Source organism: Astatotilapia calliptera, chromosome 7 (assembly GCF_900246225.1).
Source record: "Astatotilapia calliptera chromosome 7, fAstCal1.2, whole genome shotgun sequence".
In the NCBI taxonomy this organism is placed as follows: Eukaryota; Metazoa; Chordata; class Actinopteri; order Cichliformes; family Cichlidae; genus Astatotilapia; species Astatotilapia calliptera.
Window position 1 is genome coordinate 17,396,726 of NC_039308.1, and position 12,609 is coordinate 17,409,334.

Here is a 12,609-nt window from a genome sequence, read left to right on the forward strand (position 1 = left end):
ACATAGAAAATACTTCTACACATTATAATGAAAATTTATTTTGGCCAGGTTCATGACTATATATATATATATATATATATATATATATATATATATATATATATATATATATATATATATATATATATATATATATATATATATATAAGTGAAATGATCAAAATCTCAAGGTTCAAATAATAGAAAGAGAAAACCATGTAAAACCAAACTGGCCTTCTAGAGTGAGCGAGACCAGAAACATGATCAGCCCATTTTCTGGTAGCTATTATAAAAAACAAAACATAAAGAAAAAATTGACCCCACAAACACAACGACCCACCACCTAGCTGTCCAATATTAATAGTACTGGAAATTACCAAAATTATTTTTATATTTCTTTACCGGTTAATCCAAATGATGAAATTATATTTTAAATGCTAAAATACAATTATTGTTATTATCTATGAATTTTCAAATTGATTGAAATACAAGAAAAGGTGAAAAAAACCCAGCAAAGCCTGTTTTTTTCTTTTTCTTTTGACAGTTATTTACTTCCATTTCTGACAAGAAAATGTACCAGCTAAAGTTGGGTATAAAAAGGTGAATTTAATTCCTTACATGCCAATAAATGTAAAGACGTGTTTTTTTATTTGGTTTTTATGACAGGTGGTCTAAGAAATCTGCTAAGCACTGTATATCCCAAAAAGCGTTCAAATATGACTTCTGCGTAGTAGTAAAAATTATTATATGATAACATCTCACTTTATTTCCTGGGAAAATGTAGAATTTATTATGAAAAAATCATAATAAAAGAACAACTCCAAGTATAGGGGAAACAAAACTAATAAAACTGTATGCAGCGCTATGGTGTCTTATGCTACATTTTTTGGTAAGGATTCAGCTTACAAGATGATTTAACCACGAGTAAGGCACTAAGAGGAAGAGAAGAAGAGTATAGAGTAGAAGACAAAATAAAAGACACTTGAATTTTCTGAATATGGACGCAAAAAATGAAGTTTGGGTAAAATAACTAAAATAACTGTGCAGGAGATCAAATGCATCAAATGCACATTGACATCTACACCAGAGACTCTTCAGCATGTCAGTTTGTAACTTTTTGCATGAGGAAACTTTGAAAAGGATTATGTTTTACAGAGAGATACCAAAGGGTAAAAATCAAATATGCAGGATTTCTAAGGGGGCATATTGCAATGTATTTGATAAAATCCATTAAACCTAAAAGCTCAGCTCGAGACATTTAAGAGAAATGAGACAGCATGAGAAAATACACACACAGTACAAAGATTGTGGCCATGTATGCACAAAAGCCATAAACATCAAAAGACAGACACAGGCATCCACACACGCACACACAAACGTGCGCACACTCGCACGTACACACTCGCACGTACACACTGATGCATTCCTCGTAGCTCTGCAGTGGTATTTTTTTCCGCGTTGGCTTTAGAGCGAGTCGACGCCATGCTGAGTGCTGAACTCCTGGAAATCCTCCGGGATGGTGTCTGCGGAAGTGACAAGTTAGGCGTTATGAGACAAGCTTAAAATCTCATATGCAGTGAGGTCAAACTAATTCTCTTCACAGCTGCAGTCTTTATGTAACAAGATGGAATATGAAGCTGTTGCAGACAACTAGTCTCAGAGGTCATGCAGCAAGATGCTGCACATTCCGTGAGGCTGAGAAAGCCCTTTAGTAAAATGTTGATCAGCATATTAGCATAGTTTTCTGCTAATTACCTGCACTAAACACCAAATTAGGATGGAGCTACTGACAGTTTTCTAGCATTGTTATCCCATTTGTAAATTATGTTGCAATGTTTGATTTCCTTACCATTGCAGCGGTATTTCAGATTGGACCAGATAATGTTTTCCTGCGAGAAACAGAACACGCCAAGTCGTCCTCCTCTCATGGTTGTGTCGATGGTCACGCCGGAGTCTGCAACCAGCTCAGTTCCTTCGTAAAAGCGGGCTCTGTACAAAGCACAACAAGGGATTTTTACCTTAGTTATTAAATTACAACTATTAAGACTAAGAAACAGCCAGCCTGGCTTTCCAATGGCTGAACATACAGTTTGCACCTACACACAATGCTGACCGTCTCATCTTGCTCTTGGCAAGAAAATTTAGGAAGCCGTAAGAATTTTATAATACCTGATGTATCCAACCTGTGGGCGGTGCTGCAGGTACCAGCGATAGGACACCTTATCCTTCCAGCCCACATTTCTCGGGTCCTTCCACAGCAGGCGCACTTGGTCGGTGGTGTCTCCCGTGTGCCACAGTGAGTTTCTCAAATGCTCGCCGGGGCCTGATCTAGACTTCACAGCCTAACGCAGAAGCAGAGACAAGTAAGGCGATTGTAGAAGCAGAAGGAAAACAAGAATGTGTAAAACAGGTCGAGTGAGTAAAACTAAAGTGAGATGACTCGCCCTCTCACCTTCAGCTGTATGCCGGGCTCGGCCACGGCTCTGAAGGGGGTTGCCTGCCAGTAGGTCTGTTCAGTCTGCTTCCACATCACCACGTAGAAGGAGGATGAGTCCTGGTAACCAAAGATGAAGCCAGCGTAGTCATCATCAGTGACTGTATTCACGTGAAAAGTCCCCTCAAAGTCCACGCCGCTGAAAGCCGTGTAACCTGACATCAGAAAGAGTAATTAGCGCATTAGATACGACGAGTAGTTTCTTGCACACAACACTAAAAGTGATATTCAGGTAAAAAAGCTAAATACACCTTACCGACAGCAAGTCCAGGATCACTATTCATGGTCTGAACGATTTCCATTCCCTGATAAGGAAGAGATGTTTTTAATGATGAATGATGCACCGTGAAACTTTTAATTTCAAAAGCTTGTATTTGCATTTCAGGTTTATTAAAATGTGCTTGCACACGTACTTTTTTTAGGCCATGAATTAAAGCTGCCGTGACTCTTTTTTTTCTTTTCTTTTTTTTAAACACACTGTGAACAACACGACCTTTCAAGTTGATCTGGCAAGTGCCCTATATACACATTTAGCAGCTCTGATTTTTTTTTCAGTTTCTGGCCACAAACTGAATACAGATCAGCACCCTGCTTTCAGCGTAATTTTTCTGTTCTTCCAGCTCCCGAGGGCAACATCTGCTGAACATTAGCTGCTAAATGCACCAACACGTTCATCAGCTACCGACTAAGTGTGTCTCAACATGTAGTGTAGCGTGGGTTTTTAGTTTTTTGGCAATAAAAGGCTGCCTGCTGGGCCAGAAATCTATTCAAGGAGAGTGGTAAGAGTGAACCAAAACAGCAAAGCTGGACAACAAAACACTTGGGGAAATCACAAAAGTCAAGTAAAGTCAAGCATGTGTATATAAAAATATCTGCCTATGATGGATAAATTTGAATGATCAGTGATAATAATGTTCATACCTGGTTCAAAACAACCCAGTTGGGGTCAATCTGGGCATCGCCCTCGGGGTCCAGCACAACAGTCTGATAGGCCCTGAAGTCAGTCAAGGTAATCTCGGCATTTTCAGGACAATTATCAATCCTGTCTATCACTTTGTCCTGGTCAAAGTCAGACTCACAAATATCTCCAACACCGTCACCTGAAAAGTTAAAAAGTACAGTTAAAAATTTGGTGCATGAGTAGTTTCAAATCTTTAATTTACTTTGGAAACACAATAGTGTATGATCAAAATATCTCAGAAGCTGTGCAACCTCATTGGATAAATGATCTCAAGTACTGTACTTTGTCACTACACAATAGCCAGCCTTGATAGCCGGGGATAGACCGCCAGGGCCTCTGCTCGATGCGTTTCACCCGACCCCTTTAGTGACTCCTGTGGGTGGTGGAGGGCAGGCCTATGCTTAATCCATGTGAGCTAAGGGCCAGCCACCAGCCACTCTCCTTCAAGCTCCCTCCACAGGCCAGGGTCCAGGGTGGGGCTACGGTAACCCTGCCCCGGGTAGGGTGACCTGGTCCATTAACTTCTCTCCTTTCCTGAATCTGAATGGATAATGACTGACAAGAATGAGCTTTCTCTGAGGGGCACCTGAGATGGGGCTAGTAATTCATTCATTCATTCATTCATTCAAGCAAGGACTCAGAGTGGAGCCACTACTAAACACTGAAAGGTTTTAGTATCTGACAAGGATGTCTCTTGGGCACCACCAGGGAGAAGGCCCCGTGAAAGATCACGGGGACACGCTGGAGTGATTATATTTTTTGGCTGGCCTGGGAACACCTCAGTTTGCCCCTGGATAAGCTGTAGGAGGTGGCTGGGGAGAGGGAGGACTGGGTTGCTCCGAATAGGCTGTTGCCCCTGCAACCCGGTCCCAGATAAGCACATGAAAATGGATGAATTGATGCACTAAATGTTGTCACACAGTTTTTAAAAAATTGCTGAAAAATTAAGACCTTTTAGTGAAGCTCACTGCAGTCCACACCCTCCAGTATGACAGACATATACTGATATGGCTTCTCGCTGAGTCTTTAATAAGTCAAAATCAGCTCTGAATGTGTCTGATTCTTCCTAAATGCTGTACCGAGACACAAACATAAGCCGTCCACGTTTGCAACTGGGATTTTGTGATAACCATACATTATTCTGTAATGTTGAACCACACATAATGTTACGAATGGACTGCTACCTTTCAGTAACAGTAGTTTGTACAGGCTCACAGAGTGCACGATTGAGTAGAAATCTAGAAAAAAGATTACAATGTCAAAGGGAACCACTTTGCTTTTATGTAGTTGGTGGGAATTATGAGAGTGCCACACATCAAAGGCCCCTGAATGACAGCGAGGGGGAAACAAAATCTGTGAGGGCAGAAAGAATGAATCACTTTGTTGTGTGGAGCAAACAGCAACTAACCACCAGACGACACACAAACGAAAGAAACCTTAATCACGACACAGGCTACGTGCTTTCTGGTCTCTGCTCAACAGGGGACAGCAATAGCCCTGGATGGCAGTTACAAAAAACAAAACCCTCTGTGCGATAAACTTCAAAAGAAAACCGAATCTAAATCAAAGGGAGCAATACCATTTCTTAATTCATAGGTCTAGATGCTACATATTAGCTGGCAAAAATACATTTGTCTAACAGTACAGCTTTGGACACATGACATTTAAAAGGGCACTGATTATTAAATAAAAGCAAATATCTGACTTTTGAGTTTTGTTAGGCTATTAAAACTGTGCTACTACCACAACTGGCTACACAAGAAAAAGTTGTGTGTTGTAATAATGTAAGTAATGGTCTGTTAACTGAATTGACACTCCACTCCCATTAGTTTCAGAATCCATTTTCACACAAGTAATGTCACAGCGAGTCATAAAATTGGCGAATGAGTTTAGGCTCGCAAAAATTGCGCTTTTTTTTTCTCCTCACAAAAATTGCCACTTAATCTTCCCAAGGTTGCTACTGTTTGATCCGCGTGGGTGTGAAATAAATAATGTCAGTAACAGTGCAGGGGGAAGAGAGACGTTCTCCCGAAATTATGACCATTAATCTTTCAGCATCAATCTGCTTTTTAGCCAAACGTCTCAACAAAAACAACTGAACATCCCTACAAACTCATTTTTTTTAATTATCAGGGGACAATCTGAAACTCACTGTTATCATCAATCTGATCAGGATTTGGTACCAGCCGGCAGTTGTCTGGACCCGGTGGTAAAACATCCGGTATCCCGTCGTTGTCATCATCGTCATCGCATTCGTCACCCAGCCCGTCTTTGTCAGTGTCCAGCTGAGAGCTATTGATCACGAGTGGGCAGTTATCCTTGGTATCCTGGTGACCATCGCCATCACTACACAGGAAGCGACGCAGTGACATGAGTTAAATTGAAATAAATGAATAAAAGCTATACTGGTACTGTAGATATCAAGATAGTGTTATCACCTGTCTTGGTTTGTATCACAGGAATCCCCAACCAAGTCATTATCAACATCAGACTGAAGAGAGAGCAGACAGCAATGAGACAAGTGTGAAAATACAACTTTAATCCTGCAGTTAAGATCTTATTTTTGTAAAGGTAAATGCACAGTGCAAACAGCTTCGTTCAGCAGTAATATGGACCTTTTGAATGACATATTAGAACTGCAAACTATAGAACAAACTGCATTTATCTGACTTTTCTCTGATCATTAGATAATTTTTCCTTTTATTTCAAAGAAACTGTTAGTGTTTTTTTACGGAGCACAGAATGTTTGAAGCACTTCAACAGTGTGTTGATAGTATATTTTTGTATTTCATAAGATGTTGAATTTGAAATCTCATATCTCACTCATAACTATAGTGGTTAGATAAATCTAGTGAATCAAACACTAAATACTACGAGCAAAATCAAATAAACTATCCTTATGTCAGTGTATTTAGTTAATTTACATGACCGCCATACATCCACCTGTATGACTGACCTGATTTGGGTTGGGGATGTCGGGGCAGCTGTCACAAGCGTCTCCCACCCCGTCTCCATCCCGGTCCAGCTGGTCTCTGTTCTGGACACGCTGGCAATTATCCAGGAAGTTCTTCAGACCTGCACATCGATCAGGTGACACTCATTTAACACTCAAACTGCCACCAAGTGGGTTTATAAAATATATAAATGTGCAAAGAATTTGATGAGCAGTCAGTTAAGTCAAGACTGTAAATCCTGCATGTCAGCTGTAAAGATGTGCATTTGTTTGCTTTCTGCGGCAGTGGACTGAATACCTTGCTTTAAAAGACAGATATGAGTTTGGGCCACTATTTTCCAGGAAATAATCAGCAGTATTCTTTGTAATATAATCACAGCAGCATACCTGTGGAAAGCAAGCTGTATTACTGACAGAGTCATCTTTATCATGAAACACGAGCAATAGGTTTATGCTGCTGTCTCACTAAAGAAATGATTTTATAAGCTGATCTTTCTAATATCACCACTAGGGTGCACTGTTGCATTTTCTATGTTGTTCCGGAGAACCTGCATTCAGATGGTATTTTACTTCATCACAGGGAGGCAGTAGCAGCACTACTAATGCATAAAGGTCAAGCAGCAGCAGTGGAAGGAAGAACTATCTTCTTGTCCTGTGGGGGCTTCATGAGGTATAATCGCTGCTGAGTGATCAAAGGTTGTACTCGCTTTGGGGTCAGCCTGCTATCGGCTTTCATCATTTATTTTTTTCTTTACGGTGTTGTTTATTCAGCCTGAGCTGGCATACAAAATCTATCCTAATATAAAGTGATGCATTTAAACAACAAAGGGATCTGTAACTAACTATAAAAGTTGCATGCATCCTTGTGAGTAATTCACTACGAGACCACAGCAGTGGAATCATAAAAGGGAGTGCAGGGTAAGAAGTCATAACAGCAAAAGCCTCCAGTGATGTTGATTATATAACAAGAGCGTCAGCATCAGTGATGTCATTTCTCTCCTCACCATCTCCATCCATGTCATCATCACAGGCGTCCCCTTTGCCATCACCGTCAGTGTCCCTCTGGTCGGGGTTCTCCACCAGGCGGCAGTTATCACAGGCGTCGCCGTGGCTGTCCTTGTCGCTGTTCCTCTGGTCCACATTGGCTTTTAACCTGCAGTTGTCCTGATGAAGAAGGAGCGTGTGCACATATTCATTTATGAGTCATGTGAGTGGGTAATATGGTGGGTAAAGCGTAAGCCTCTGTATGCTTCAGGGCTGAAACCTTTTCGATTTTTATGAGATTGATATCACTGTGCATCTTATTATAAAAGATGAAATCTTTTGTTTGTTTCTTTGGCTGCCTGTACTGTCAACATGATTAGGAGTAGCCAAACTTAGCACATAGGTACATCTTAGCCCCCGATTCGTATTGTTAGGGATATCAGTTAAAATCATCATGTTGCTTTGCAACAACCTGGAAGTGAACTAAAAACAAAACAGTTTTTGGTCATATAAATGACATCTACTGCCCACACTTTTAACTTTTCTCAGTGTCATTAAGCATGTAATTTTGCCAACAGCAGAAAAAAGCCAAAAACAATAACCTAGCATGGACATGTACTACAGGGAGTGCAGAATTATTAGGCAAATGAGTATTTTGTCCACTTCATCCTCTTCATGCATGTTGTCTTACTCCAAGCTGTATAGGCTCGAAAGCCTACTACCAATTAAGCATATTAGGTGATGTGCATCGCTGTAATGAGAAGGGGTGTGGTCTAATGACATCAACACCCTATATCAGGTGTGCATAATTATTAGGCAACGTCCTTTCCTTTGGCAAAATGGGTCAAAAGAAGGACTTGACAGGCTCAGAAAAGTCAAAAATAGTGAGATATCTTGCAGAGGGATGCAGCAGTCTCAAAATTGCAAAGCTTCTGAAGCGTGATCATCGAACAATCAAGCGTTTCATTCAAAATAGTCAACAGGGTCGCAAGAAGTGTGTGGAAAAACCAAGGCGCAAAATAACTGCCCATGAACTGAGAAAAGTCAAGCGTGCAGCTGCCAAGATGCCACTTGCCACCAGTTTGGCCATATTTCAGAGCTGCAACATCACTGGAGAGCCCAAAAGCACAAGGTGTGCAATACTCAGAGACATGGCCAAGGTAAGAAAGGCTGAAAGACGACCACCACTGAACAAGACACACAAGCTGAAACGTCAAGACTGGGCCAAGAAATATCTCAAGACTGATTTTTCTAAGGTTTTATGGACTGATGAAATGAGAGTGAGTCTTGATGGGCCAGATGGATGGGCCCGTGGCTGGATTGGTAAAGGGCAGAGAGCTCCAGTCCGACTCAGACGCCAGCAAGGTGGAGGTGGAGTACTGGTTTGGGCTGGTATCATCAAAGATGAGCTTGTGGGGCCTTTTCAGGTTGAGGATGGAGTCAAGCTCAACTCCCAGTCCTACTGCCAGTTTCTGGAAGACACCTTCTTCAAGCAGTGGTACAGGAAGAAGTCTGCATCCTTCAAGAAAAACATGATTTTCATGCAGGACAATGCTCCATCACACGCGTCCAAGTACTCCACAGCGTGGCTGGCAAGAAAGGGTATAAAAGAAGAAAAACTAATGACATGGCCTCCTTGTTCACCTGATCTGAACCCCATTGAGAACCTGTGGTCCATCATCAAATGTGAGATTTACAAGGAGGGAAAACAGTACACCTCTCTGAACAGTGTCTGGGAGGCTGTGGTTGCTGCTGCACGCAATGTTGATGGTGAACAGATCAAAACACTGACAGAATCCATGGATGGCAGGCTTTTGAGTGTCCTTGCAAAGAAAGGTGGCTATATTGGTCGCTGATTTGTTTTTGTTTTGTTTTTGAATGTCAGAAATGTATATTTGTGAATGTGGAGATGTTATATTGTTTTCACTGGTAAAAATAAATAATTGAAATGGGTATATATTTGTTTTTTGTTAAGTTGCCTAATAATTATGCACAGTAATAGTCACCTGCACACACAGATATCCCCCTAAAATAGCGAAAACTAAAAACAAACTAAAAACTACTTCCAAAAACATTCAGCTTTGATATTAATGAGTTTTTTGGGTTCATTGAGAACATGGTTGTTGTTCAATAATAAAATTATTCCTCAAAAATACAACTTGCCTAATAATTCTGCACTCCCTGTAGTTTGGGGTGAGGGGGAATTCAGTGCCACTTGGCTCATATTTCTGCACATAGCAAACAGCAACTTTTGTCCCTTAAGTATAAAAATTTGCAGTTCCTCTTTAAGAGTTAAAGGTATACTTTATAAAGGATTTTGGCTTTGTTTGATGGTAATTAAACACACTCTAAATATCGGATGTTCAGTTTCTCCAGGCAGTTTAATTTGCTTTAAGTCTTTTTCGTAAGCCAGCATTAGCATCCCAATGCATCTTGCTAATCTAAATAGCAAGCGATTCCCCTGATGTCAGCAAATGGTTGTATCCACACCAAACTTGTGGCTTTGTAAAGGTAGCCAGTGGGTGACCTCAAAGTTGCTACATCCACATTTCTGTGCATAAATGTGGTGTCTGTGGATATGATATGTTAATAGGTGAATTTGGAAAACAGCGGCAAGTGGATTTTGTAATCTTTGGACAGAGCTAGGCTAGCCCCTTTGCCCACTTTACAGTCGTAAAATAACCGTCTGCCAGGAGCAGCAGTCATTTTAGTGCACATACACATAGGAGGTATTAGTACTTTTACAAGCTTAATCAATCTAGGAAAATTAGCAAGACAAACAAAAATGAGAATCTTTAGGTATAATATGTTTTAGAGGCATTTGTTGCGAGATAGCCACCGACCTGTTCGTTTGGAATACCATCGCCATCTGCATCTTCATCACAGGCATCTCCATAACCATCTCTGTCGGCATCCTCTTGACCAGAGTTAGGAACAAAGACACAGTTATCCTGCAAAGACATGTGACAGTATGATGATTAAATAAAGATATACCTGCCACAGCAAAGCTGCTAATCTTGACAACTTGCACCATGGTTACCTTTCTGCAGTTTGGATCTTTGCATTTGAGTTTCTCATCTGGATATCCATCAATGTCCGTATCCTTTCCACACAGGTATCCATTTCCAGCCCAGCCAATTCCACACTGACAAGACAAATGAAGCTTCTTACAAACTCATTCATATACTGCACATAAGCATTTGAGTGATGAAGAATATTACCTGACAAGAGATGGATCCGTCTCTTTCTACAATACACTGAGCGTTGACATCACAGGGGTTGGTCAGGCTGTTGCCACAGCTGATCTCCGGCTTACAGCCCTTCACCTGATCTCCTGTGAATCCTGACTTACAGCTACCACAGTGATAGGAGCCCTGAGCGGGAATTATCACAACTGCACATGAGCATCTTTGAGTAGCAATAAAGACCTGTAGTAATGGTCATACAATACATCAACGGTGTTCTTACCGCAGAGTTGTGGCAGTTCGAGTTTGCAGTACAGCCTCCATTGTCAGGTCCTTTGCATTCATCGATGTCATCGCAGACCTGGATTGTAAAAAAATGAGCAGACTGTAACAACTTGTTCAGATTTAATTGCTCCAAAAATAAGTGTAAAAAATACGCCCCAAAACAAAACAAAGGATGCCATATAAATCCTCTAAAGCCCCGAAACAGCTGAAGCTGTGCTTTATAATACTTACAGTATTAGAGCACAAATTAAAGTGGGAGTAATTTATGCACACCGGGTATTTTAGGTGTTTATTTTGTAGGAATCTAAAATGCATTAAAAGGGTAAATAACACGCTGCAGACTGCAGGTCATATTTACAAATTCGGAGCAATAAATAAGCATGGAAGTAGAACGTAAATCAGCATATTGAAAAAACGATATCCATCTGTTCCCGCCAATCAGGATCTGGTGCATCAAGATAAACATTTAGTGTGGCTAATCCTGTGTGACATGATGGAGATAATGAAAGCAGTCCAACGAGGTGGAAAAGTTATGTTTTCTTCATGTTTTAAATTTGGTGTCTTCATTGCTCTCGACCAAGTTTGTCAAACATAAGGCACAGGGGCCAGAATTGGCCCGGAGAAGACAAACCGACCCACTGTATGGTGTTGGAAAAAAGTGAAGTTGGGTAAAACTCTGGAGTTTTAACTCATTTGTAAAAGTAATGCAATTTTTCCTACTGATAAAGACCGTGCCCGTGGCCATTTACACAACACTAAAGTAATTAAGTAATTAATAAACAATTACTTGTGCCAATAGATTTCTTTCATTCACTACAGCTGCATTTCAGGTAGAAAAACTGAGATTTACCACTGAAATTGCCCTTTTCCTTATATTAAGATATCTCAAGGATTCAATGGCCCGGCCCTCTTGAGGTCAAAGTGGGTTCTATGCAGCACATGATATCTAATGAGCTTGACAGACGTGATCTACTGGCTGACTGGACTCCAGTGAAAACCCCCATAGGTTTGTGCAAACTTTTTTAAACACCTAAAGTAAAAGTCACTTGTGTTGGCACATTTATTGATTGAACTTTTTTGCTCTTTTAAAGTGAGAACCCTCCTTTATTGTTTAAATGCTTAAATAAATAATTTTATGGTAAGATCAACAACATATTGCAATCTGCTGCTGGATTCAGACTACATTTAAGTCCATTTTTGTGTATGTGTGTGTGTCTTTTTTGATATACACTGATAATAATATTCTGTTTCCTTCATGATGCATCCACTGTCTTACCTGTTTATTGGTCTGAGCGTACACTATGCCCACACCCTCCACTGGCAGGCCGGTGTAGCCCAGCGGACAGGCGTCACAGCGGAAGCCTGGGGCAGTGTTGACGCAGCGCACTCCAGGAAAGCAGGGGTTAAACTGACACTGCAGAAAGGACATGAACTCTGTTGAGCTGCAAAATGTATGTGGTTCTCAAAGGGCTTCTCCCCAAAAGCTTTTAGGTCTGATGACATTGCTCATGCAAGAAAGAGAATGCTGAAGGGCCCAGTCCTCAGAAAAGAGGTCAGTGCAAACAGAAAAGACAGACAGGCAAACACGCAATCTTGTATTGCCATCCTTATAAGGTTCTCCATCTTGTTTTAGAAAGTTCTACCTTTACCTGCTTTTTTTGGTCATAGTCTAAATTATAGAACATTAGTCTGTGTGAAATATCTTTGCTTCTCATGTTCCAGTTTAATGGACCCACTGCCATTCAGTCTGTATATGCTGAAAATGGTG

General features: G+C 40.7%; 1 protein-coding gene across 1 annotated transcript in view; it reads right to left on the minus strand.

Annotated features, from left to right (window-relative positions):
* Window positions 1-719: 719 nt before the first annotated feature.
* thbs4b (thrombospondin 4b) overlaps window positions 720-12,609 on the minus strand; it is a 34,963-nt gene continuing 23,073 nt past the window's right edge. Inside the window, exons 8-22 of the mRNA XM_026173477.1 lie at window positions 12,118-12,255; window positions 10,840-10,917; window positions 10,593-10,745; window positions 10,412-10,516; window positions 10,215-10,322; window positions 7,392-7,551; window positions 6,391-6,509; window positions 5,873-5,925; window positions 5,587-5,780; window positions 3,395-3,573; window positions 2,730-2,778; window positions 2,432-2,628; window positions 2,149-2,321; window positions 1,829-1,968; window positions 720-1,502 (exon numbers count right to left, since the gene is read on the minus strand). Coding sequence (XP_026029262.1) covers window positions 1,444-1,502; window positions 1,829-1,968; window positions 2,149-2,321; window positions 2,432-2,628; window positions 2,730-2,778; window positions 3,395-3,573; window positions 5,587-5,780; window positions 5,873-5,925; window positions 6,391-6,509; window positions 7,392-7,551; window positions 10,215-10,322; window positions 10,412-10,516; window positions 10,593-10,745; window positions 10,840-10,917; window positions 12,118-12,255 — 1,905 coding nt within the window. The 3' untranslated portion in view covers window positions 720-1,443. The remainder of the gene's footprint in view (window positions 1,503-1,828; window positions 1,969-2,148; window positions 2,322-2,431; window positions 2,629-2,729; window positions 2,779-3,394; window positions 3,574-5,586; window positions 5,781-5,872; window positions 5,926-6,390; window positions 6,510-7,391; window positions 7,552-10,214; window positions 10,323-10,411; window positions 10,517-10,592; window positions 10,746-10,839; window positions 10,918-12,117; window positions 12,256-12,609) is intronic.